Genomic DNA, 26,057 nt, shown 5'->3' with positions numbered 1-26,057 from the left:
AGGACTGGTCAAGAAATTCTGGGTTAGCCTTGTCCAGGTGTTGACAACAGGGAGGGTTTGTTCGAAGCAGTCAGCCTATTTCTCCTTTTTGTTTCCTCTCTCTCTCTCTTTTTTTAAAGATTTTATGTATTTGAGAGAAAATATAAGCAGGGGGAGGGGCAGAGGGAGAAGCAGGCTCCCTGCTGAGCAGGGAGTCCGATGCGGGGCTCGAGCCCAGGACCCTGAGATCATGACCTGAGCCGAAGTCAGGCGCTTAACCAACTGAGGCGCCCTTCTGTCTTCTCTTTTAGCTGCAATCAGATTCAGTGGCCAAAATATATAAATAAATCAAGAGGAGTCCACGGTGCTACATCTGACATGATTTCAATAAACTTGGCATCACATCACCAATATGCTACACACCTTCCAGTACACGTTTAATCAACCCATTGTCTAAGCATTCCTCCCTAAAGGAGCAGAGGACTGAATGCACGATATAAACTCTCTCATCTGAGATGTCTGTGGCTCATTTGTCCTATAATCAGGGCAACTTAATGAAAACAGTAGCAGAGGGAGCTAAGAAAATAGCTCAGGAGGACAAACAAAGGGCTTACCCTTCATCTCTGGAAGATTCAACAAGCTCGACTCTCTTTTCTGGAGATCAAATCCTCCTCAATGCCACAGCTTTCCAGCTCCATAGCAGAAGACCAGATTGAGACCTGTTCTTTCTAGCTAAAATAATTTTATTCCATTTTGCCTATTTTGATAACAGTTTCCTTCCCCTCCCTGCCTCCAAATGCATTTCTGTGCTCTGATCTGCCTGTTGATCAGCCGAGGATGACTAGCTCTGGCTGTTCCTCATTATCACAAGGAAGAACAGTCTCACCACGGAAGAATATCAAGATATGTGACACATGTACCACTCAGGAGGGTGATCAACCTCTTCAGTTCAAGTGACAAGAAAAGAAAGGTCCATTAGTCAAATTCTACCAGTCGTGTTAAAAATATACTTCCATCAAGTAGACTTCTTTCTCTAAATGCTATAGGACAGTGAAAAATGTGTAGATAAATGAGATTTGTAATCTTTTGTCTTCAAAGGACACATGCTTCAGGCCGGGTGCAGGATGGCTAAATAGATGCTTTAGGAAGGTCAGCCTGAAGACGCAAACGGCCAGAGACATAAAGCCATCCCTCCTTGATGTCCTCTGAGCCAGGTCTATGGCAGAACCACAATCTTTTTCTCCAGCTTCTGTGGTGGGAAGAGGAAATTTCTCATTATCTCATCCAGCTCTTCAAGGGCCAGCTGGGCATGGAGCTTGGCCACGTCATCAGGCTCCAAGCGCACCACGTGTTTCAGCAGGTGGTAGAGATCCTTGAGGACATCCCTCAGCACCTGTATGAGAGAGACAGCGTCACGAAGATCTGTCTACTGTGCCAAAATTTCTCAGAACGACCTATCTACCGTCTCCTTCCTGAGAAGTTCTGTGAGGAAACTCACAGGCTCTCTGAAGAAGATTATGCATGGCCTTCTCAGATGGAAGGAGGGTAGCTGTACTGAGATAGGCTTCCTTTTGCGTTTCTCGTGACCCCTGACACCTCACTATACTGGCCTTGGGGGCTGCGACTCCCTTTTATCCCCAGACCAAAGTAGAGATCCCAGGCCCCTTCGTTCAGTCCCAAAGCATGGCACAGAACTCAGGACCACAGACAGGTCATGGTGCCCAGATAGGGTGACCCACGGTGCCCAGATAGAGCATAATTACCAGCACCTTCCTCTCTAGGCCCCACAAAGCCCTCTGCGGACACCCATCTGCAGACATCTATCTTATGAGACCCAGAAGGCTATCTCTTCAGCAAGCATGCCTTTCCTTGCCACTGCTTTAAAAATTTTCCACCCCAGTTCCATCTCCATGCCCTTCTTCAAGTCACTATAATTTTATTTTTCAACTGCAAGGTTGCAACAGGAAACAAGGGAGGGCTCTGTAGATCGAGCCACACCCATCTTTCACTTCCAATCCTCTCATCTTAGGCTCTGGTATGGAACTGGGAGGGTGCCAAAGCACCTACTCCCCAGAGCTCCTCATTTCCTCCAAAATCCTCCCGGCTTTGGAGTTACAACTTTTAGCAGGAAACAGGTTTCAAAAGAACAGGTAAACTCAAGTAAGAGGCCTTAGGGATCAGCTGGCCAAACTAGAGACTGAAGACTCTAGGTCACAGGGGGTCACATGACTTGTCTGCGGCTCCTTGTGAAATTACTTCTGGTCTAGGGCTCTTTGCCTCAAAAGCTACTATTTTTGCCTCAGGTACTGTATGAAGTATTTTTCATCTATTACCCAATTTTTATGAGAAAGATATTAGCCCCATTTTACAGATGAAAACATAGAAGATTAGAGGGTTACATAACATCCCAAGATTACTCAGCTAAAAATATGGGGGAGCCAGATTTTAAACATCCAGAGCCTGTGTTCTTTTTTTTTTTTAAAGATTTTATTTATTTATTTGACAGAGAGAGAAACAGCGAGAGAGGAAACACAAGCAAGGGGAGTGGGAGAGGGAGAAGCAGGCTTCCTGCAGAGCAGGGAGTCCGATGCGGGGCTCGATCCCAGGACCCCAGGATCATGACCTGAGCTGAAGGCAGACGCTTAACGGCTGAGCCACTCAGGCGCCCCCAGAGCCTGTGTTCTTATTTGTTTATTTTTATTGAAAAGGTAATACAGTAGAAAAAAGTACACATTAAGAAATAAGTCTCAGGGAGGGGGGCCTGGGTGGCTCAGTCGGTGAAGTGTCCGACTCTTTTTTTTTTTAATTTTTTTATTAACATACAATGTATTATTTGGTGTTGAGTTTGATAAATTTGGGGTACAGGTCTGTGATTCATCAGTCTTAAACAAGTTTGGGTGTTGAGTTTGATAAATTTCAGGGGTACAGGTCTGTGATTCATCAGTCTTAAACAATTCACAGCACTCACCATAGCACATACCCTCCCCATTGTCCATCACACAGACACCCCATCCCCCGACCCCCTTCCACTCCAGCAACCCTCAGTTTGTTTCCTGAGATTAAGAGTCTCTTATGGTTTGTCTCCCTCTCTGGTTTCTCTTGTTTCATTTTTTCCTCTCTTCCCCTATGATCCTCTGCCTTGTTTCTCAAATTCCACATATCAGTGAGAATGATACTTGTCTTTCTCTGATTGACTTATTTCGCTTAGCATAATACCCTCTACTTCCAACCACATCACTGCAAATGGTAAGATTTCATTTTCTGATGGCTGCATAATATTCCATTGTATATACATACCACATGTTCTTTATCCATTCATCTTTCGATGGACATCTAGGTTCTTTCCATAGTTTGGCTATTGGGAACATTGCTGCTATAAACATGGGGGTGCATGTGCCCCTTCAGATCACGACATTTGTATCTTTGGGGTAAATACCCAGTAGTGCAATTGCTGGGTCGTAGGGTAGCTCTGTTTTCAACTTTTTGAGGAACCTCCATTTCCAGAGTGGCTGCACCAGCTTGCATTCCCACCAAGAGTGTAGGAGGGTTCCCCTTTCTCTGCATCCTCGCCAACATCTGTCGTTTCCTGACTTGTTAATTTTAGCCATTCTGACTGTGTGAGGTGGTATCTCATTGTGGTTTCAATTTGTATTTCCCTGGTGCCAAGTGATGTTGAGCACTTTTTCATGTGTCTGTTGGCCACTTGGATGTCTTCTTTGCAGAAATGTCTGTTCATGTCTTCTGTCCATTTCTTGATTGGATTATTTGTTCTTTGGGTGTTGGATTTGATAAATTCTTCATAGATTTTTGGATACTAGACCTTTATCTGATACATCATTTACAAATATCTTCTCCCATTCTGTCGGTTGTCTTTTGGTTTTGTTGACTGTTTCCTTTGCTGTGCAAAAGCTTTTTATCTTGATGAAGTCCCAATAGTTCATTTTTGCCCTTGCTTCCCTTGCCTTTGGCAATGTGTCTAGGAAGAAATTGCTGTGGCTGAGGTCGAAGAGGTTTCTGCCTGTGTTATCCTCAAGTATTTTGATGGATTCCTGTCTCACATTTAGGTCTTTCATCCATTTTGAATCCATTTTTGTGTGTGGTGTGAGGAAATGGTCCAGTTTCATTCTTCTGCATGTGGCTGTCCAATTTTCCCAACACCATTTGTTGAAGAGATGGTCTTTTTTCCATTGGATATTCTTTCCTGCTTTGTCGAAGATTATTTGACCATAGAGTTGAGGGTCCATTTCTGGGCTCTCTATTCTGTTCCATTGATCTATGTGTCTGTTTTTGTGCCAGTACCATACTGTCTTGATCATGACTGCTTTGTAATAGAGCTTGAAGTCCTGAAGTGTCTGACTCTTGATCTCGGCTCAGGTCTTGATCTCAAGGTCGTGAGTTCAAGCCCTGCGCTGGACTCCACATTGGGCGTGAAGCCTACTTAAAAAAAAAAAAGTCTCTCTTCTACTCCAGGCTCTTAGTTTCCTTTCTCAGAGGATATCATGCTTAATTGAGAAATGTTCTAGGTATTTATAAACATACATATGTATGTGCCTTCTCCCCCCCGCTTTAAAACCACAGAATTATATTTTATGTTGTTATATGCCATCATCCCCACTGACTTATTATATTTTGAAGATCTTTTGTATATTTGGCACATACAGAAATACTTTTTAAAAAATGCCTGCATAGGATTCATGTCACACAATTTATCTGCCAATGAAACTCATTTTTTTACCTTTTGATATTGCAAATATTGCTGCAATAAACACTCTGCCTTTCTGTCTTTGCAGACATGAACAAGTGTATCTATAGGACAAATATCTAGAAATGGAATCTCTAGGTCAAAAGGTAATGCACACATAAAATTGTGACAGATGTGGCCAGAGAGTTGCAATAATCTACATCTCCACATGACATTATATTCTCGTCAGTGCTATGTACTGTAAATTGTTTATCTTTGCTTATCTGCTAAGTGAAAAATAACATCATGCTGTTTCAAATTTGCATCTAATAAATAAACTACATATTGTTTCTGGTATGTGTAACTGAACTTTACCTTACTGATTTGTAAGAGCTCTTTGTATATAAAAAAAAAGGTCTATTATTTATTATATAAGTCGCAAATGTTGTTTGTCATAGTTGGCATTTTTTCTTTGTGAAATTTTTTTTCCAGGGGAGAAATTTGCACTTTTGATGTAGTTAAATTTATTTATTTATTTATTTTTTAAATATTTTATTTATTTGACAGAGAGAGACACAGCGAGAGAGGGAACACAAGCAGGGGGAGTGGGAGAGGGAGAAGCAGGCTTCCCGCCGAGCAGGGAGCCCAATGCGGGGCTCGATCCCAGGACCCCGGGATCACGACCTGAGCCGAAGGAAGATGCCCAACGACTGAGCCACCCAGGCGCCCCGATGTAGTTAAATTTATTAATTTTTCCTTTATGGTTTCTGGATTTTGTATTTTGCTTAGACGAGGGCCTATAATCTTAAGCACTCTGCTATGTTGTATTGTTTCTATTTATTAATAGTGCCACCTAACATGAATCCTGTTGGGTTTATGTCACTATATGCGGCATCTCTGACAATAACTGGTTCAAATGGTCTCTAAGACTTTCTCTCGCCACTTTATTTATTTATTTTTAAGGATTGTTTTATTTTTTATTTTATCATTTTTTTTAAAAGTAGGCTCCATGACCAATGTGGGGCTTGAACTCATGACCCTGAGAGCAAGAGTCACATGCTCTACTGACTGAGCCAGCCGGGAGCCCCTTTCTGTACTTTGGAACTTCAAGCATTGGCTGTACCCTGAAGTCTATGCCAATGTATAATTTCTAAAAAGGAGGAAGATCAGAAAAAAAGAAATAGGAGAATGTAGACATTCATCCATTTTTTCACTTTTGTGGCTTTTCATAGAAACCTTGTAATAAATATATATTATAGCCTATGTACTATAAACATGGACTGTCTCTGAAAAAAAAAAAATTAAAAAACTGGTTGCCTGGGACACCTGGGTGGCTCAGTCGGTTAAGCATCTGCCTTTGGCTCAGGTCATGATCCCAGGGTCCTGGGATCAAGCCCCGCATCGGGCTCCCTGCTCAGCGGGAAGCCTGCCTCTCCCTCTCCCACTCTCCCTGCTTGTGCTCTCTCTGTCAAATAAATAAATAAAATCTTAAAAAAAAAAAACCCAAAACTGGCTGCCTCCAGGGAAAGTAACTGGAGAGGGATATGGGAGAATTACATACTCTTGTACCTTTTTAATATTGTATTTTATGAACATATTACCTACTAAAGAATAAATAAGCTTTTTGATTAACTGAATTAACTACTAGGCAAGGGTTTTCCATAAGGCCATTTAATAGGTAGAAGAGATACAGAACCTGACTTTAAAGGCTCACTGTCTGGTAGGGATGGTAAGTCATACACATAAATAAAGAATACAGAACAAATACAGTAAGTGTCCTAACAGAGCACAGAGAGAGTACAAAGAGAGGTTACAGGAAACAGAGGTTACATTTTAGGAACAGGAAGTGAACTGGAGATGGGGAGCAGAAATGATAGGAAATGCTTAATTCGGTGGGTAACAAAGTACAGTTGACTCTTGAAAAACAAAGGTCTGCAGTGTATGGGTCTATTTATGTGTGATATTTTTGACAAATACAGTACTGTAAATATATTTTCTCTTCCTTATGATTTTCTTACGAACATTTCCTTTACTCTAACCTACTTTAAGAACACAGTATGTAATATATATAACATATAGAATATATATTAATAGATATATTAATAGACCCCTTATGTTATCAGTAAGGCTTCTGGCCAACAGTAGGCTATCAGTAGTTAAGCTTCTGGGGAGTCAAAAGTTATGCGTGGAGGGGCGCCTGGGTGGCTCAGTCGTTAAGCATCTGCCTTTGGCTCAGGTCATGATCCCAGAGTCCTGGCATCGAGCCCCGCATCGGGCTCCCTGCTCCGCAGGAAGCCTGCTTCTCCCTCTCCCACTCCCCCTGCTTGTGTTCCCTCTCTCGCTGTGTCTCTGTCAAATAAATAAATATCTTAAAAAAAAAAATAAGTTACACGTAGAGTTTTGACTGCACTGGGGTGGGAGTGGGGTGTGGGCATCCCTAACCCTTGCATTGCTCAAGGGTCAACTGTACAGGAACTGGGCCTGAAGTCCCCTGAGCTTTCCACACAAGTATGCTAAGCATGTAGCATCATATATCTTGGACTTGCTAAAGAATAGAGAAAGAGCCTTTTCCATCTTTTGCTATTCTTGAACAGCATGGGTGTTGGGGAGTGGAAAGAGGAAGGTAGGCGAGAAGGGGCACATAAAACAAGCCCCCCAGGCAACTTGCCTGTCTCCCTCTTGTCCCCTGTGTTCCAGGTGCCGGTGGGGCGGACCTTCTTTCTTTCTTTGAGCAAAGCTCCTTCTCAGCACAAGGCCTTTGCATATGCTGTTCCCTCAGCCTGGAAGACTATTTCACCTCCTCTTCACCCTGCAACTCCTACTCACCCTCAGCCTAAAATACCCCTTCCTCAGGGAGGCCTTCTCTAACTCCCATCTAGGTAAGTCTTTCTACCCTACCTGTAGTTCTGTTTGTAACTCGTATCACAGTTGTAAGTTAAATATTTATTGTGTAATTAAAAGTATGTTTTCCTCACTAGATGACATGTACTATTGACACCGAGGCCATATCTTGCCTTGTTCATTCTGGTATAGTCCCAATACCTTATATAGTGACTGGTACATGGCAAATACCTAAAAAATTTCTGAATGGAAGAAGGCACGTACGTATGCATGCTACTCCTGGCCAGTTTCTCACTCAGTAAAAACTAAAAATTCGAAGAACATCTATTGGAACAGTGCCAGACAACCAGGCTCAGGCTCGCTTCATGGGTGTGTGACCTGAGCAGTCACATTAGGTCCCCCAGTCAAGAGGGCCACATGCTTTGTTCAATGATCTGTTATGGTTGTCTTAAAATTCTTAATAATTGTATCTTTGGATTTGTATTTTTTAAGGGAAGTACAGTGGGACAAAGGAGCGTCAGTGTGAGCAGATGAGATATGCCCAACATGTGTGCCCACCATTCTCTGCCGGTGCATCCTGCACTTAGCATCTGCCATGCCCCAGGAGCAGAGAACTCTGAGGGACGCACAATGTGCAGGAGTTCAGCAAGACTTGAAGCCAGAAGAAGGGCAGCATGTTTGTTATATTCAGGACTGAGCACATGGAGACACGGACAGCCCCGAGAGCCCACACTTTCCACTGGAACCAGAACCTGCTTCAAACACAGAAAGAAGACAATGGCTTTCTTTTTTTTTTTTAAGATTTATTTATTTATTTGAGAGAGCGAGAATGAGAGAGAGAAAGAGAGAGTACATGAGAGAGGGGAGGGTTAGAGGGAGAAGCAGGCTCCTCGCCGAGCAGGGAGCCCGATGCGGGACTCGATCCAGGGACTCCAGGATCATGACCTGAGCCAAAGGCAGTCGCTTAACCAACTGAGCCACCCAGGCGCCCGAAGACAATGGCTTTCTAAGAAACATGGATGAGTAAGGTACCCTATAATATCCTTCATGTTGAGCCAGCCATTTACTCTGAAACTGATGATACACAGGAAACAGGACAATACACAGTTCTTTGTTCCTTTCAGTCCTTTGTTATTCACCAGTAAACTGAAGGTAAAGAGCGTTGACAGAATGTGCACGTATCAAGAAGAAAAATAAAAGCAGTTGAGCTAGTTTTGTGCAGTTTCCACTGTTCTGCTGAGAAGGAAATATGTGTGTATAAGCTACAGAATATAATTTGTGTAATTTTCGTGATTCCACATGGGTTAAACGCTCTTTTTTTTTTAAGATTTTATTTATTTATTTGAGAGAGAGAGAAAGTGTGCACACACACTGGAATGGGGGTGCAGGGGAGGAACAGGGGGAAGGAGAGGGAGGGGAAAACAATCCCAAGCAGACTCTGTGCTGAGTGTGGAGCCCAATGGAGGGCTTGATCTCACGACCCTGAGACCATGAACTGAGCAAAAACCGAGTCAGCTCCCTGCTCATTGAGGAGTTGGCTTCTCCCTCTCCCTTTGCCACTTCCCTTGCTTGTGCTCTCTCTGTTAAATAAATAAAATCTTAAAAAAAAAAAATGTTAAAAAATTTTTCTCTACTTAGAACAACATTAACAGCGAATAATACAAAAATGACAAATTGAGGGAGAGAAAAATTGTGAAAGAAAGGAAAAAACTTTCTATACATATACCATTAACAGCATGTTTTCCTGATTTTTCTGAGCCAGGTATCCCACCTTTTCGTTCTGCACTGGGCCCCACATATTACACAGATGGCTCTGCAGACAACTCTCACTGCTCCTTGCCTAGTGACGCCACCTAAAGTGCCCGGATACTGTGGGCAAAGCTCACAGAGATGCTGCCCAAATGTGGAGCAGCTGTTTCTGGGTTTTCTCAGGGAGCTGCTGAGATGGAATGGGAGTGGGTCTCCTAGCACTGACGTATGCAGACTGGGGGAGGCGGGGGCACTATCCCCACCGCCCTTTGGTAACCTCTCTTTCCTCGAGGCTGGCAGTGTGAAAAGGAGAGATGGTTGCTGGAAGAGGATGACTCCCTAGAGCTACTGCCTCATGATTACTCACTCATCCGATAATCATTGTTAAGGGCCTACTTCGTGCCCAGGCAGTGTGCTGGTGATGAAAGGATGAATAATGCACGAACTCTACCCTCTGGCAGCTACAGCCTAGCGGGGAGGCAAGCAGACACACACACACACACACGCATGCACCACACGCACGCACCACACACATGCACACGCACCACACACACACACATACGCACGCACCACACACGCACCACACACACACACACGCACGCACGCACCACACACACACACACTCACCACACGCACGCACCACACACATGCACACGCACCACACACACGCGCACGCACCCCCCCACACACACACACGCACCCCCACACACACAGACACCCCCCAGACAGTATGATCGCCTCTCTAAGTGATAAGCTCCACACTTCTGTGGAAGCAACGGAAGTGATTTCTGCCTGTCGAGATGGGTGGAGGGAGAACACTTCACTGATAGGGGCTTCGCTCTGACTTTTATTTGTAGCCAAAGGGTGGCACCACGGAGTGGCTCGGGGAAGCCTTAGCAAGTCCCCTCAGCTTCAAGCCACCTCAAATAAATGCAGATTCTAAGCAAACCTGGCCTGCTTATTACGTGAACATAATTTAAAGACAAGTCTCCTGACACTCTTTCCAATGGCGTTCAGCCCAAAGTGTCTCTTACAGAGAAATTCTAGAGTTCCCACTGTTTATTACAAGGTCCTCTTTTTTCTTCTTCTAGAGGAATCCTTTCACCTACTCAGAAATATCTTTGAGAATTTTTGCTAGAGCCTTCTAACATTCAAAATAAGATTAGCTTTTACTTGTTAAAAAGGTTCTACGGCATTCTGTTCTGTTAAGATACTCTGCTCCTTCCTGGTGTGGGTAGGAATTGTCCCCTTGGCACTGCTGTGTCCTTAAAATAACAATAATACTTGTTCAAACACCACTTCATACTCGAGGGCGCTGAGCTCCTTGTTATCAGTTACCGGATCTCCTTTTTTGGGTAACTGAGTGTTAGGCAAAGGCTCCTTCTTAATTAATGGGTCTATTTTAGCAACCCATCCTGGAAAGGCTTCTTCCCAATCCCTGTAACACTGGGGATCCCACACATCACAAGGACTTCCTCTGGACTCCCCAAGGATCAAAGCTTCCTGCCAGCCGGGGATTGTCACCAAATCCCACGGATCAGGGGTTGAATACAGGAGAGTTCAAAGGTAAAGTTACTCACAGGAGCCACTGTGGTGGGCAGGATGTAGGCAATCCCATGGAGGAAACCTTTCATTAAGAGTTCAACACACCTGCTCTTCATCCCCCACCCTCTGCATCGAGGCCCAAGGACTCCAGGGAAAGGCAGAGGGAGTACAGGTGTGAGTGGGGATGGGTGCATCTCATCCAGAGGATCTGGCTTAGCTTTTTGTAACTGGTGGTTGAAAGAAACATTTTCACCATCTGCGAAGTCCTTAGGCCAGGGATATCTTTTTTTTTTTTAAGCTTTTATTTATTTATTTGAGAGAGAGAGAGAGAGCATGAGAGGGGGAGGGTCAGAGGGAGAAGCAGACTCCCACTGAGCAGGGAGCCCGATGTGGGACTCGAACCTGGGACTCCAGGATCATGACCTGAACCGCAGGCAGTCGCTTAACCAACTGAGCCACCCAGGTGCCCTTAAGCTTTTTTATTTGACAGAGAGAGACAGCGAGAGAGGAAACACAAGCAGGGGGAGTGGGAAAGGGAGAAGCAGGCTTCCCGCGGAGCAGACAGCCCGATGCAGAGAGCCTGATGCGGGGCTCGATCTCAGGGCCCTGTGACCATGACCTGAGCCGAAGGCAGACGCTTAACCACTGAGCCACCCAGAGACCACGGATATCGTAAACAAGTACTCAGATTCTTAGTCTGAAAAGTCTTTGGAAAGGGGTGGGGTTCAGGTGTTTTCTTAAAAGAATTTAGAGCTCACATGCAACACACACACACACACACACACACACACACACAAGTACACACAGGCGCACAACACAATGGGACCCGATTGGGTGGAGGCCCACATGCAGGTGGTGAAAGAATTCACCCAAGGCAGAACAAAGGAGACAGAAGTTTATTGAATACACTGCAAGGGAGCCATGGACAGGACAGCAAAGGAGAGACTGTCTGCTAAGAGTCGGGGGGGGGGGGGGGGGGTTTGTGCTGTTGTTAAGGAGGGGAAGTGAGGAGGTATGGGAATGTATGGGATTTCCCTTTTTTGGTACCTGTGCCAGGTTCTAAGTAGCCTGTTGGCCACCTAGGGCTTATGGATATTTTGAGGTGGGTCGGCTAATGAGCCTGCTTGCATTCAGCCCAGTGGTCACTGTGGGCCCTTTTCCCTTACTCAGGTATCCAGTGCTCAAGCCGGTTGCTAAAAGTGGCCTCTACAACACACACACACACACACACACACACACACACACACTCCCCCCCCTTCTCCCCCAGGTACCAGTTCCTTTCCTTGAAACACACACACACACACCCCTTCTCCTCCAGGTACCAGTTCCTTTCTTTGAAGCACACACAGCTGATGCTTCAGGGACAAGGGCAGTCTTTAGGGTTAGATGTGGCTTAGAAAAGACCAGATGAGGCAGGCCATACTAATAAGGAAATGGTGTGAGCAAAAGACTGCCTTGGGCACACAGGTGCACTTTCAATGGGAAAGCAGGAAAACAGTGTTTGACTCTTTCAATGAGCTTGACCTGGAACATCCTAGAAGTGGTTGTTATATCTATGAGTTGAGATCAAAAGAAGAAATAAATGGCAAATGTCTTTCTTCTTTTTAATTCCTAAATGTATTTATTTGATTATAAAAGCAATATAACCACATGATCACAAAATAATATAACTATAGCCCAGAATATCTGAAAGAGGAATGAAAAAAGGTCTCTAGTCAAAAACTACCTAACACAAGCTCCATTAGTAAAGACATTGAGTAATTAGTAGATGCATTTACAGTTTTCAAAAATTATTTCAGTATTTTATTTTTTATTTTTTTTTAAGTTTCATTTATTTATTTTTAAGTAATTTCTACACCCAACATGGGGCTCGAACTCATGACCCCAAGATTAAGAGTTACATGTTCTTGCTCTTCTGACTGAGCCAGCCAGGCGGCCCTATTTTAGTATTTTAAAAGTCATTTATACTTCAAGGTGATTTTACAAATAGAAATTAGGTGGATGAAATTGCTATTCTTCTCTCACCATGTGGGACCAGTAAGATAAAACACGAATGGTCACAGGTAAGACATTTACAGAAATAAAAACTCTACAAAGATGCTATCTAGCAGAGGATTTTCCATCTATAATTTCTTCATATTTAAGGGGAAAATGGATTGCTAAATACAAAAGGATAAAAAAGTTAAATGCCACCATACACTAACTGTAGTTAGAAATTCAATCCTCCCATAGAACCAACACGTGAGGCAAAAAAGATCAGAAAGAAAGCAAGCTCAATTCTGTCCAATCCTATCACCCACCAGTTGTGGCTTCTTGTGGCTAATAAATATTGGGCACAAGGACAGAACCAGGGAAGTTAGACGTTGAAATAAAAGGTAGGGGCAGACAGGAGAACAAGGGGGCCGAGACTGGAGTTACTGGTGGAAACCGGCCTGGCAGGCAAAAAGATTCTCTAGACTGGAGCCCAGAAGAGGAGAAGACCCCAGAATCCAACTAGTTCTGTTTACAACATATTAGAATAAAGCATTCGGTGTAGTAGGAATCTGTCAGGAAGCTACAGGCCAACTACTAAGGGTCCTCATTATGACCACTGTGCCTTGGTGTTAAGATGAGTGATTGACTTGGTGGCTGAGAGCAGTGAGAGTGGACAGATGGGACTAAGTACAGAGAGTCAAGGATCATCAGCAGAGCACAACTCAGCCACCTTTCCCCAAACCGTGTGCAGGAGGCTCTGCTAAGCATTCTGGTTTTTTTCTTTTAAAGATTTTATTTATTTGACAGAGAGAGGGGACACAGCAAGAGAGGGAACACAAGCAGAGGCAGAGGGAGAGGGAGAAGCAGACTCCCCACTGAGCAGGGAGCCTGATGCGGGGCTCGAACCCAGGACCCTGAGATCATGACCTGAGCTGAGGGCAGATGCTTAACAACTGAGCCACCCAGGTGCCCCTCTGCTAAGCATTCTGGGTAACGAGTACCTGTGTCCATCCTTCAGGAGCTCACCTCCAGAGCAGGGAGACAGACCTGCAGAGCTAAACCTAATGGCCCGGAGGCAGGTGAACTGGGTGAGGTGGATGATGATGCTCCCAATCACTAGCCAGGGAATCTGGAGCAAACGACTTCAGCTCTCGGAACCCCAGTGATCTCAACTGTAAAATGGGGATGACACTGCCTCCTTTTAAGGTTGTTGTAAGAATGAGAGTCAATGTCTATAAAGATCCAAGCACAAAGACTTGCATATGGTAAGTGCTAAATAAGTGGAGGTTTGTCAGTCTCCCCGACAAGTACTGTAATCTCCGTGTCCTTCTTGTTACTCTTCTCTCAGTGAGGCCTAGGACAGAGCCTGGCATGGAGCAGCTCTGGCGTGTAGTAAATTTTTGACAAATAAATAAGTGAATGTCTACTAACAATAGCTAATCCTTACATAAAACCTGTTATGTGCCAGGTATGGTTCTAGGCGTTTTATCTACACTCACTTAATCCTCACAACACAATGAGGGAGGTACCATTATTATCTCCAGTTTGCCCCAGGCCACACAGCTAGTAACAGGCAGAGCCAGGACTCAAACTCCAAGCCTTGCTTGGGGCCAAAGTTCATTATTAACTACTACGCTATTCTGCCCCTCCAAGTGGTTATTATTTTCCCTCTGCCGAAGTGGGAAGCAGAAAGCACACTGCCTACCTTACAAGTTGATTGTGGGATCAAAAGAGATAATTCGTGTGAGAGTACTCTGCTATGATAAGCCAAGGGATATATAATTCAAAGTATTGTTGCTATTATTACACTGACACTGAAATAATTGGGTTTACCACCACGGGGCCAAGAAAATGAGGGGAAAGGCATGACTCTGAAAATGAAAGCGAGCAGAGGCCCACAACAAAGATGTCAGGAAGACGAATAAATGGAGAGGAATTAGAAGAAAAGATGTAAGAGGAGGTAAAGAGATTTAAGGCAGTCTGAGTGCAGAAGCAGGGCCAGCGCGGGTCCCAGACGACTGGGAACACTGACCGCGCTATTCCGCAGGGCTGGGGGCACCAGAAAGCACTCTGCAGGGCAAGCAGACAGGAGCCAGGCTCTGAGGTCTTGGAGGCAAGCAGCCTCTCTAAGATAATGGGCAGGAAACAAATACATTGGAGAAGCATAATGGAGGTAGACAATTTGGACCTCATTCAGGGAGCTCTGGCCTCAAGAAGAATAAATGCTTTACTGATAAAACCCAAACCTTCACTTTGATGGGTGTATGAAAAAGAAATTAGGGCTGATTCAAATAGAAAGTCTGGGCTTTTGAGACACCTCACTGAAAGCGAGGGGAAGGTCGGCAAAGAAAGACGGGATTACTAATGTCTAAGAGATTTCTATCCATGCCTGACAGAGAATCTCAAACATGCTGAAGTTCAGGGTAGCATTATGATTAACCAGAGGCTACTGAGCTTTTCAAAACCCTTTTTATTTCTAAAGTATTTTTCTCTGCTAGACCTAGAGATAAATGGCATTTTTACCCTTTCTAGATTGGGTCTGGCTGTTAAACGGGGAGGGTCTCTCGAGTGCAAATTGGAGAAGGGGTGGGATGGGGATGCAGGGAGTATCACGCGCGATTTTCAGTGAAGAAAAAGGAGAAAAATTTTAACTGGTCAAGTGCCAAAAATGCTACAGGTACGTACGCAGGTTGGCAGTTGAGGGACAAAGAGCAAGACGGCCAGTGCGGTTAACCCCTGGTAGGGGTGACAGCTCAGGAGTCCTAGACAAAAAGTAGGCGACGGGACTTAGCTGCACAACACCTACTGTGTGCCCCTGGGCTACCTCAGGCGGAGGCATGCCGCCCGAGGCGTGGAGGGGGCCGCCGCACGGCCAGGAGCCGCACTGCTGGGCCCTAGGAGCAACCGCGGCCGCGTCTTTCAGAATGTCTCTAAATAGCAACCTGAGGAAGGCAGCAGCTTTCCTTCACCCCCACAGGCACGGAAATAGAACAAAGAAGGCAGGAAAAATGGCCGGAGTGTGTGTAAAGGCAGCAGGCTGCGGCTTGTGGGAGAGGAGATCGGGAGCTTTGTCCTTAAAAGGCGATTACAGTCCCAGCTTTCCAACTGTACTCCGTGACCTCCACTTTCCTGGCCCTGGAGGCCCTCCGTGCAGACACCCTGCTGAGGGAGCCCCGGCCTGTCCCCTCCCGGTGCCTAATGCCTCCCACGTGGGATTAGACTGTGCCTGCAGAAGGCTCACTACGTGTTTACTATGTTTCAGTCACTGTGCTAAGCCCTTCGCACACATTATCTCCTTTAATCCTATGAGGTAGGTGTTATTAGGCCCAGTTTACAAGTTAGGGGAGGGTAGGGGCGCCTGGTGGCTCAGTCGGTTGAGCTCCCAACTCTTGATCTCAGCTCAGGTCTTGATCTTGGAGTCATGAGTTCAAGCCCCGCATTGGGCTCCAATGTGGAGCCTACTTAAACAAACAAAAAACCAAACAAACAAATTAGGGGAAGGGGACTTAGAATGGTTTCAGTGATTTGCTCAAGGACACAGCTAGAATTCAAACCTGCATCTGTGAAGTCTCACTCTGCAAACTCTGCTTTTAAACATGTGCAGTTACTAGCAAATCCAGTATGTAAGAGGAAGCTGTGGAGAAAATGTGACCTTTTCCCTGCACCATCAATGCTGTTTATTTGGATGGAGCCTGGGCAGGGAGGAGGGGAGCCGTAACTGGGCTCCTGGCTGACTGTAAGGTTTGGCTCTCCTTTGGGCCACCGGTTTGCTTTAGGACATCCCACATCACCCCAGGCTCAGCCAGGTCACCCAGCTTCAGGTCTAGCTTGAGTCGCCCAGAGAGGAAGGACAGGTCACTCTCCTGAGGGCATCTGCTCAATGGAATTCTAGGCTCTGTGCAAGATGCTTCAGGAACAAAAGGTTAGAGAATTAGACCAAAGGCCAGAGAAAACCAGTCACTGACACATCAGAGGCCCTGATGGGCTTTGCATTATGCACTAATATGTACACGGCATGGACTAGACCAGAGAAAGGACCCCCCGCCACCCACACCGAAGCTTGGCTACAAAGCCCAGACTTTGCCTCTGCGCAACACCATCTTTCTAGTGTAGGGATTCTCTACCCTTGCTGCACGTAACAGTCCCCTGGAGAATGTTTAACATGGCTGGGCCCCCACCTCACACCTAAGAATCAGAATCACAGGGGCTGGGACTCAGGACTTTAAAAAAAGTTTTAATTTATTTTTATGATTTTTATGCTCTCCAGGTGACTCTAATAAGCAGCCAGGATGCAGTAGTGTGGGAGGTTAGGAAAAATCAGTGGGTAGGAGACTAAGAGTTATGCCATGGTTTCGAAAGTAACAACAGTGCCTGGGAAAAATCTAAGTGCCAGGAACAAGGGTGACGTGATTTGGATATAACCTATTACACTTCTTGGAATTTTCTTAACTATCAACAATCAGGTTTTTATTTTCCAGAAAGGGGATAGGGTCAAAATCATTTTCTTTTAAGATTTTATTTTTAAGGGATGCCTGGGTGGTTCAGCCGGTTAAGCATCTGCCTTCGGCTCAGGTCATGATCCCAGGGTCCTGGGATCGAGTCCCACATCGGGCTCCTTGCTCGGCAGGGAGCCTGCTTCTCCCTCTGCCTGCTGCTCCCCCTGCTTGTGCTCTCTTTCTCTGACAAATAAAGAAAGAAAATCTTAAAAAAACAAACAAAAAAAGATTTTATTTTTAAGTAATCTCTATACCCAAAATGGAGCTCGAACCCACAACCCTGAGATCAAGAGTCACACGCTCCAGTGACTGAGCCAGCCAGGCATCCATCAAAATCACTTTTGATCCACAAATTGGCACTGCATCTTTTTTCCAAAATATTTTAAAAATTTGTTCTTAAACATGTGTATACAAAGTGCGATTCTGAAGAAAGAGAAAGTTGTAAGCTACCAACATGCGTTCTTGAAGAAAATGAAAGGATAAAATGAATGCAGCTGCCTCCATTGCTGGGTTGGCTGGAATTATGGCAGAAACCTCTGCCCAGACAGGAGGAATTAAAGGAAATACATGTGTTAAAATTTTGACAGATACACACACACACTGCTATATAGAGAGTACATAAATAGTATATCTATGGTGTGTTTGTGTGTGTGTGTGTGTGTGTGTGTGTGTGTCAAGAAGCCAAGTTTTGAAATGTAGAAGGTTCTGGCTGCACATTAATATTCATCCTGTCACTCTGCCTCAGGACTCCTCCCCGCTGATCTGGGGACAGCATGTCTGCAACCCAACTGTGATGAAAACGTTAGGCGTTTCTAAGGAAAGGGAGGTAAAATTCCCTCCTAACGAGAACTTGTTTGGACAACTTCTGCCCCTGGGAAACCTGAACACCGGAAGAGCTTGGAAATCTCAGAATTTCCAGGTTAAGATCTAGGAAATCTATTTATCATAAAGGCAGGTACAAAGAGATGAAGAGATGTGTTCCATGCCTCTTGGAGAAAAGATTTCATGCACTCTCTCAACAAACATTCATTAAGCACTTATTTCGTGCAAAGCACTGTGTGAGATCTGAGGAATAGAAAAGTGAATGGAGGGCGCCTGGGTGGCTCAGATGGTTAAGCGTCTGCCTTCGGCTCAGGTCATGATCCCAGGGTCCTGGGATCAAGTCCCGCATCGGGCTCCCCACTTAGCGGGGAGCCTGCTTCTCCCTCTGCCTCTCTGTCTGTCTCTTATGAATAAATAAATAAAATCTTTAAAAAAAAAAAAAAAAAGAAAAGTGAATGGAATGAGTAGTCAAATTCGCAGAGACAGAGAGAATGGTGGTTGCCAGGGGCTGAGGGAGAGGAAATCAGAGAGTTCATGTTTAATGGGTGCAGAGTTTCAGTTTCGCAAGATGAAAAGAGTTCCGTGGATGGGTGGTGGTGCTGGTTGCACAGCAGTGTAAATATATTTAAAGTTACTCAACTGTACACTTAAAAATGGTTAAGGCAGTAAATTTTGTCTTATGTATCTTTTACCACAATTAAAAAAAAATAGTGATTGGTGTGTTCAGGAGCTAACAGTCCCCTGTTGACATCAGACATGAACAAATCATTACAATATCTACTGTAGTCCAGAACTGATATGTAAAGTACTGTAGAGCCTGGAGAAGTGATTATTACTTTAAAAAAAAAAAAAAGATTTACTTCTTTATCTTAGAGAGAGATTCAGGGTGGGGAGGGGGTGGGACAGAGGGAGAGAAAGTCTTAAGCAGACTCCTCAATGACTGCAGAGCCTGCCCAGGCTCCATCTCACCACCCTGAGATCAGGACCTGAGCCGAAACCAAGCATTGGCCCCTTAAGTGACTGCGCACCCAGGTGCTCTGCAATTACTAATTTTACCTGAGAAATCAGGAAAGGCTTTTCCACAAAGAGTGTAAACTCTAAGTAGATTCCTAAAGGATGAATAAAAGCTTACCAGATGGATAGGTGAAGGGAAAAGAAGGCATTCGAGGCATAAGAAATAGTAGGGACTGCTCAGCAGGGAGCCTGCTTCTCCCTCTGCCTCCCCCCCAGTGTGTGTGCACATGCTCTCTCTCTCTCTCAAATAAATAAATAAAATCTTTAATTAAAAGCAAAAGAAATAGTAGGGACGAAGATGTGGAGGCAGGAAACAGTATGCAGATGATCTGGGGCTGGTACGAGGCTGTCAGGGCCTTTGAAGAGAAGGACGGAAGAGGAAGAGACAGAGAAGTTGGCAGAGAGGGTCCAGGACATAAAGGGCCTCATGTGTCATGTGAAGGAGCCTGGTCTTTATCTCATGGACCAGGGTAGAAAGGTTATCTGGGGACTGGATCTCAGCAGATTTGCATTTTGGAAAGACCTCTCCACCTGCAGTTCCCTTACCATGCTGACTGACTGAGGATCTGTCAACCCTGGAGAATTACAGAGGTGAAGAAAGTGCAGTGGTTAAGGAAACAGAAGTCCTAGGAACGCGAATTTGTCCCAATATACCTGTAACAGTTCACCCCTTCCTCAAGTATCTCAGGCTAGTTCTAATTAGTTCCATCCCAACAGCCAAGCGGGCAACAAGGCAGCCTGGATCTGCACTCAGTTCTACCTCTTACTGGCTGTTTGACCTGTGCATTTAAATGTAAACATTCTGGACCTCAACTTTCTTGCCTGTAAATAGAGCTAATAAGCATATTTATCTCACAGGGTTATTAGGAGGATTCCATGAGATCATGAATGTGAAAACCTGGTGCTTTGCCTGGAATACAATAAGCCCTTGATAAATGTTATATTATTATTAAATACTAAACCTCAGAGAACATGCAATTTATTCAGAGCGGATTTGCTAAGAGCAAACAAACCACGGGGCGATGAGCAATGAGCTGGAAGAGATTCCAGAGCATCAATCCTAACCGTCACTTCATGTCACCCCAAGGAGGGTACACTTGGTCAGAACGCCTCCCTCCAGAGGACCGAGCAAAGAGAAGTGCACAACCCACTTCCGAATGCAACCCAGAGGCCCATCTGATTATCAGAGGAAGAATCGATTCCAATCAGGCTGCAGGGCAGAAGGAAAGTCCCAGGAGTCTCACTCCCCAGCCTAGCAGCCCTGAAGGTGTTTCATCTGCTCCCTGCTTTTTTCAGTTCTGTGTACATTATGGGAAGTTGTTGGACAGTGTAGTCCGTGGTTGGCCTAAACTTTTGGCAAGAGATCGCGGGACATGATGTAGGGGAAGAGGAAGCCAGGGTTGTTTCCTGTCTCTGCTCTCTGAAGAGTTCACCCTGGCAGGTCCTGGGAGGTCAGGGCACCTGGGTCCAAAGCCAGCCCCCAACACTCTCCTCTCACTCTTCCATCCTTCTCCAGGGCAGACAGTAAATAAGCCGTCAGGAGGTAGTCTGGCCCGTTTTCCTTTTGGGCATCAGGTTTCCAGGATCTGATTCTCTTAGCCATGATCTGTGTAGAAAATGCCTGAGTGACTTGGTCTCTGAGTCCTTCAGATGACAGTCACTGAACATGGAGTCCCAGAGCCGTGTTGCCTGGTTTCTCTACCTCAGCTCTGCCACCTACCAGCTGTCGCATAAGTTACTTCTCTTTTCTGTCTTAGTTTGCTCACGTGTAAAATGGGGATATTAATCATACCTAAATGGATAATGGAGATTAAGTGAATTAATTAATGGAAAGCACGTAGATATAAGTGCTATCACATAGCAAATGCTCAAAGTATTTTTAGAGTTTTAAGATACATTGAATTTTTCAGGATTACAACTACCATATAAACTAAGAGATGATAATATTTTCATTTGTTTAGAGTTTTATAGAGTAGTTTACTTTTTCGAAGATTTTTTTTTTATTATTCATTTGAGAGAGAGAGAGAGAGCACAAGCCGGGGGAGAGGCAGAGGGAGAGAAACAGACTCCTTGCCGAGCTGGGAGCCCAACCTGGGACTTGATCTCAGGACCCTGTAAATAACGACCTGAGCCGAAGGCAGATGCTTAACCATCTGAGCCACCCAGGTGCCCCTAGTTTACTCTTTTGGAAAATCAAGCTCCACAATGTACTTCTGAGCTGCTAGTGTAAGATAGCTGTATAATTTTGTATTTGTAAGTGTTACATTCACGATGAGTCTACATATAAGAGCAACCTAATAGTTCATTATATCTTAGAGCTAGCCTAGACATTTATGTATTAAAATATATGTTATTTTAGTATAAACGTCTATTCTTTTATTCCTTCTTCATATTACAGTTAGGACATTATATTGATTTTTAAAATATATATGTAGGTTAAGAAGCTATACATTTCATTTCAGGAGAATAAAGGGGAAACACCAAAATATCTGTTATAATAATTTGTTATAATAAAAGTGTGTTGGGTCTGATATAGAGAAAGGGAGCTGACAGTAGATATTCCCAAATCTGGTGCTTAACTTGTGCTTCCTTTATGATTCACCTAAGACACCCTGGAGAATAAGACGAACCTTGTTCCCAGGTGAATGAGTGAATTAAGTAGAAGAAAGAGAAGGAGATGCTATCCTTTTATTAGCACTTGGCCAGTGTAAGCTAAGCTACCAGGAACAACTGGAAATGAGTGCTAGTTCTTCCCGGCATTAGCTTTGGAAACTTATAACCACTTGTGTCTTCATGAACTTTCTTTCCTCATTCATAAAACAAGACAGCTGGATTATTTCCCAAAGTATATTCCATGGAACATTATTACTTGGCATGCTTATAATGAAGAAAGGGTTCCTCGGTAAATGAGTTGAAGAAATTTTAAGTTTTCTTTGCTGCAGGCCTTCTCAGACCCTTTAATAGGTTAACAAGTACCTAATCGCCAAGAGGAAAATATATAGTCGTATGCAGCATCTTCCAAACTTACTTGACCATGAAGACCTTATGTCAGAAGAACAACTCGTAAGGTTAATAAGCCAAGGGAAATTTTTTTTTTAAAGATTTTATTTATTTGGCAGAGACAGACACAGCAAGAGAGGGAACACAAGCAAGGGGAGTGGGAGAGGGAGAAGCAGGCTTTCTGCCGAGCAGAGATCCCGATGCAGGGCTCGATCCCAGGACCCTGGGATCATGACCTGAGCCGAAGGCAGATGTCCAACGACTGAGCCACCCAGGTGCCCCAAGCCAAGGGAAATTTTTGTGAAATACAAATTAAATAGTCTCTAAGGCCTCTTCCACCTTTAACATTCTAAAATTCTCAACACACAAAGAACAAATAATCCGGGCGCCTGGGTGGCTCAGTTGGTTAAGCAACTGCCTTCGGCTCAGGTCATGATCCTGGAGTCCCAGCTTCGAGTCCCGCATCGGGCTCCCTGCTCGGCAGGGAGTCTGCTTCTCCCTCTGACCCTCCCCCCTCTCCTGCTCTCTCTCTCTCATTCTCTCTCTCAAATAAATAAATAAATAAATAAAATCTTTAAAAAAAAAAAAAAAGAACAAATAATCCAATCAAGAAATGGGCAGAAGACATGAAAAAGTGTTCAACATCACTCGGCATCAGGGAAGTACAAATCAAAACCTCAATGAGATACCACCTCACACAGTCAGAATGGCTAAAATTAACAAGTCAGGAAACGACAGATGTTGGCGAGGATGCGGAGAAAGGGGAACCCTCCTACACTGTTGGTGGGAATGCAAGCTGGTGCAGCCACTCTGGAAAACAGTATGGAGGTTCCTCAAAAAGTTGAAAATAGAGCTACTCTACGACCCAGCAATTGCACTACTGGGTATTTACCCCAAAGATACAAATGTAGTGATCTGAAGGGGTACCTGCACCCCAATGTTTATAGCAGAAATGTCCACAACAGCTAAACTATGGAAAGAACCCAGATGTCCATCGACAGATGAATGGATGAAGTAGATGTGGTATACACACACACACACACACAATGGAATATTACACAGCCATCAAAAAATGAAATCTTGCCATTTGCAATGATGTGGATGGAACTAGAGGGTATTATGCTAAGTGAAATAAGTCAATCAGAGAAAGACAATTATCATATGATTTCACTCATATGCAGATTTTAAGAAACAAGGCAGAGGATCATAGGGGAAGAGAGGAAAAAATGAAACAAGACAAAATCAGAGAGGGAGACAAACCATAACAGACTCTTAATCTCAGAAAACAAACTGAGGGTTGCTGGAGTGGAGGGGGGTCGGGGGATGGGGTGGCTGGGTGATGGACACTGCGGAGGGTATGTGTTGTGGTGAGTGCTGTGAACTGTGTAAGACTGATGAATCATAGACCTGTACTCCTGAAACAAACAATACATTATATGTTAATTAAAATAATAATTAAAAATAAATACATTCTAAAATTCTTAGTTTGATTGGTAATACTTTATTCTTGGTCTTTTTAGATCAGATAAGAAGGGTAAGGAATAGGCTATCCTACAGAAAATAAAATAGTGTAAGTCTGATGCAGAAGAGGAAGACAAACCAAGTTCTAACATATGTAGATCTATGTAAATGATTATGCAGAAGAGGCAGAAAGGGAGCAGTCTTAAATGCCAGGGCTTCCAAACTGTCACTTATGTTATCACTAGAAAAGGTTGAACATTGATATTTTAGCAGTCACAGTAAGGTAATGAGTTGTAATCTTTTCGGCTCTATTTCTCAAATCCATCACTACTGTCATGTGAATCTGGCCAAGCTACTATTGAGGAAATCTACGGGACTACCCCCCACTCCTAGGCACTGACCCCACCTCTTCCCTCACAGGTGGGTATAGTGGAGGCTGAACATGGTTTTACACAAAACAGCAATTACACATACCCCACCTGGCCCAACCAAGTTGATTTGGGGATGGGCATCTGATCTTGGCTGGACCATTAAGTTTCTTCCCTGCAACTTTTGCATTTGGGGCCAGGGAGGGTATCTCTGAGTGTTGGACGTAAGAGCAACACTGGGACACTGTCAGTGGTCATACTGCTGCCACAGGAGGAAAGCTGGACTTCAGGCAAAAGAACAAAAGTGAAATACAGAAGAAGCAGAGATAAGAAATGGAGCATTTCAATTCCTGATTCTAGGAGTCACTGATAACCAGCTCTATCCCAGCTTTTCCCACAACATGACTGTTCAGCCCTTCTTTGGATTTGGTAGGCTAAAAAGTTCTCTTTGCTTAAGCTAGTTCAGAGTAGGTTTCTGTTGCTTAAAACCCAAAGACTTCTGACTATAGTCACATATATCCTCCATACCTACTTTCTTCGTCTATAAAGAAGGATGGAGGCTGCCATCTGAAAGCTGATGGACTGAACACATGAGTACACTATTGCCCTTTCCTGTAACCCCACTAACATGACAGTAAAGGGATACAAAATGGCATTAAGTTATCAGAACAAAAAGCACTAACAAGGCTATAGCAACAAAAGTTTAGATGCTAGAAAGCAGTTGGATGAATTCTAGGGTCACCATCCTGATTTGCCCAGGTTAGTAAGTTTTACATCTGCTGCACTTACATAATTATTAAGTGTCCTCTTTCACTCTCAGAAGTATCTTAGTTTGGATGATAAATTGATTCACTAAATCCAGAAGCAAGCCTAATGCAAAATCAAAAACCTTTTGGAATTGGTGGGTCATACCTCTTAAAATGGAGGTGAACAGAAGCCCTGATTGGAAGTTTGAGTAATAATCAGGTGGCCTGGTACCCAGGTGACTGCCCTTCCCCAACCACAGCAGAAGCTTAGAGTTTTACCCTTCAGAGGATCCAACCAGAGAGACTCTGGATAGATGGACATCAGGTGCCAATAAGGATGAGGCTACCATGTTGAAAACACAACGATTAAGTGAAAGTCTACATACTAAATGGTGAGACCGCCATCCTCCTTCCACTCATTTTCCAGAATCCTGGCAGCCAGGCTCACATCCTCTAGGTAGGAGAGACCAGATGATTTTCTCTGACCAGCTCCAAAGAAAAGACTTCAAAAGAGTCTTGGAGTCTACCAATGAAAGGAAGTATCCTGATGAAATGACTTGGCTAGATCATCTTCCTCCTATTAAGTTCACCAGTCCATAAGTATTGCCCATGCACGCAGAGCATCATTAAATTTTAAGTGCTATGTTCTTAAATCTAGCAGTAAGCTTAGAAAGTAACTAGTCCAGATAAGAGCAAGTGAGTAGAAGGGTGCAGGAGATATGCCTCTCAGAAGATGAAACTGTTAGAGTACTTGATATGTTTGAACCTTTTAAGAGATTTATGAACATTTGGTATGGGGGATAAATTGGTAATAGGTTCACATTAAAATAAGAAATGTAAACTTGAGACATTTATTAACTTCAGAGAAAGCCAAAATTCATACAAGAAACGAAATGTAATCACAGTATATTATATGGCTCAGCTGTGGATAACAGTTACAGCCATGATAACATAAACACTAAATGCTGATCGAGCAAAAACTGTAACATAACTATATAGGGAAAACGGGAAGGAGAATACATATGTTTGTGAGGAGCATGTTAATAATAATTAACACATACTAAAAAATACATACTAAATAATAACTAATACATAGAATGTACAGATTCTAAATGCTTTACATAACTAAGGTCATTTAATTTTAAAAACAACCCTATAAAGTGGTACTATTATTCTCCCCACTTTACAGATGAGGAAATGGAGGCACAAAGATGTCAGCTAACTTGTGCAGGGTCTCACTTCCACTGAGGTGTAAAGCTGGGATTCAGTCCCAGACATTCTAGCTCTAGAGTCTACCTACTAAGTCTAAGCCACTATGCTGCTTCGCTCCGTCTCACCGCAGGCCAGTCTTCTCCATCTTAGGAGCATAATCCCTGAATAA

General features: G+C 44.0%; 1 protein-coding gene across 1 annotated transcript in view; it reads right to left on the bottom strand.

Annotated features, from left to right (window-relative positions):
• Nucleotides 1–677: 677 nt before the first annotated feature.
• Nucleotides 678–26,057, bottom strand: part of TANGO6 (transport and golgi organization 6 homolog) — a 193,413-nt gene continuing 168,033 nt past the window's right edge. Inside the window, exon 18 of the mRNA XM_021705558.1 lies at nucleotides 678–1,372. Within this exon, the coding sequence (XP_021561233.1) occupies nucleotides 1,196–1,372 (177 nt within the window). The 3' untranslated portion in view covers nucleotides 678–1,195. The remainder of the gene's footprint in view (nucleotides 1,373–26,057) is intronic.

Source organism: Neomonachus schauinslandi, chromosome 16, assembly GCF_002201575.2.
Source record: "Neomonachus schauinslandi chromosome 16, ASM220157v2, whole genome shotgun sequence".
NCBI classification, from domain to species: domain Eukaryota; kingdom Metazoa; phylum Chordata; class Mammalia; order Carnivora; family Phocidae; genus Neomonachus; species Neomonachus schauinslandi.
Note: the sequence above shows the minus strand (reverse complement) of the source record. Positions and strands in the feature narration are given on the sequence as shown.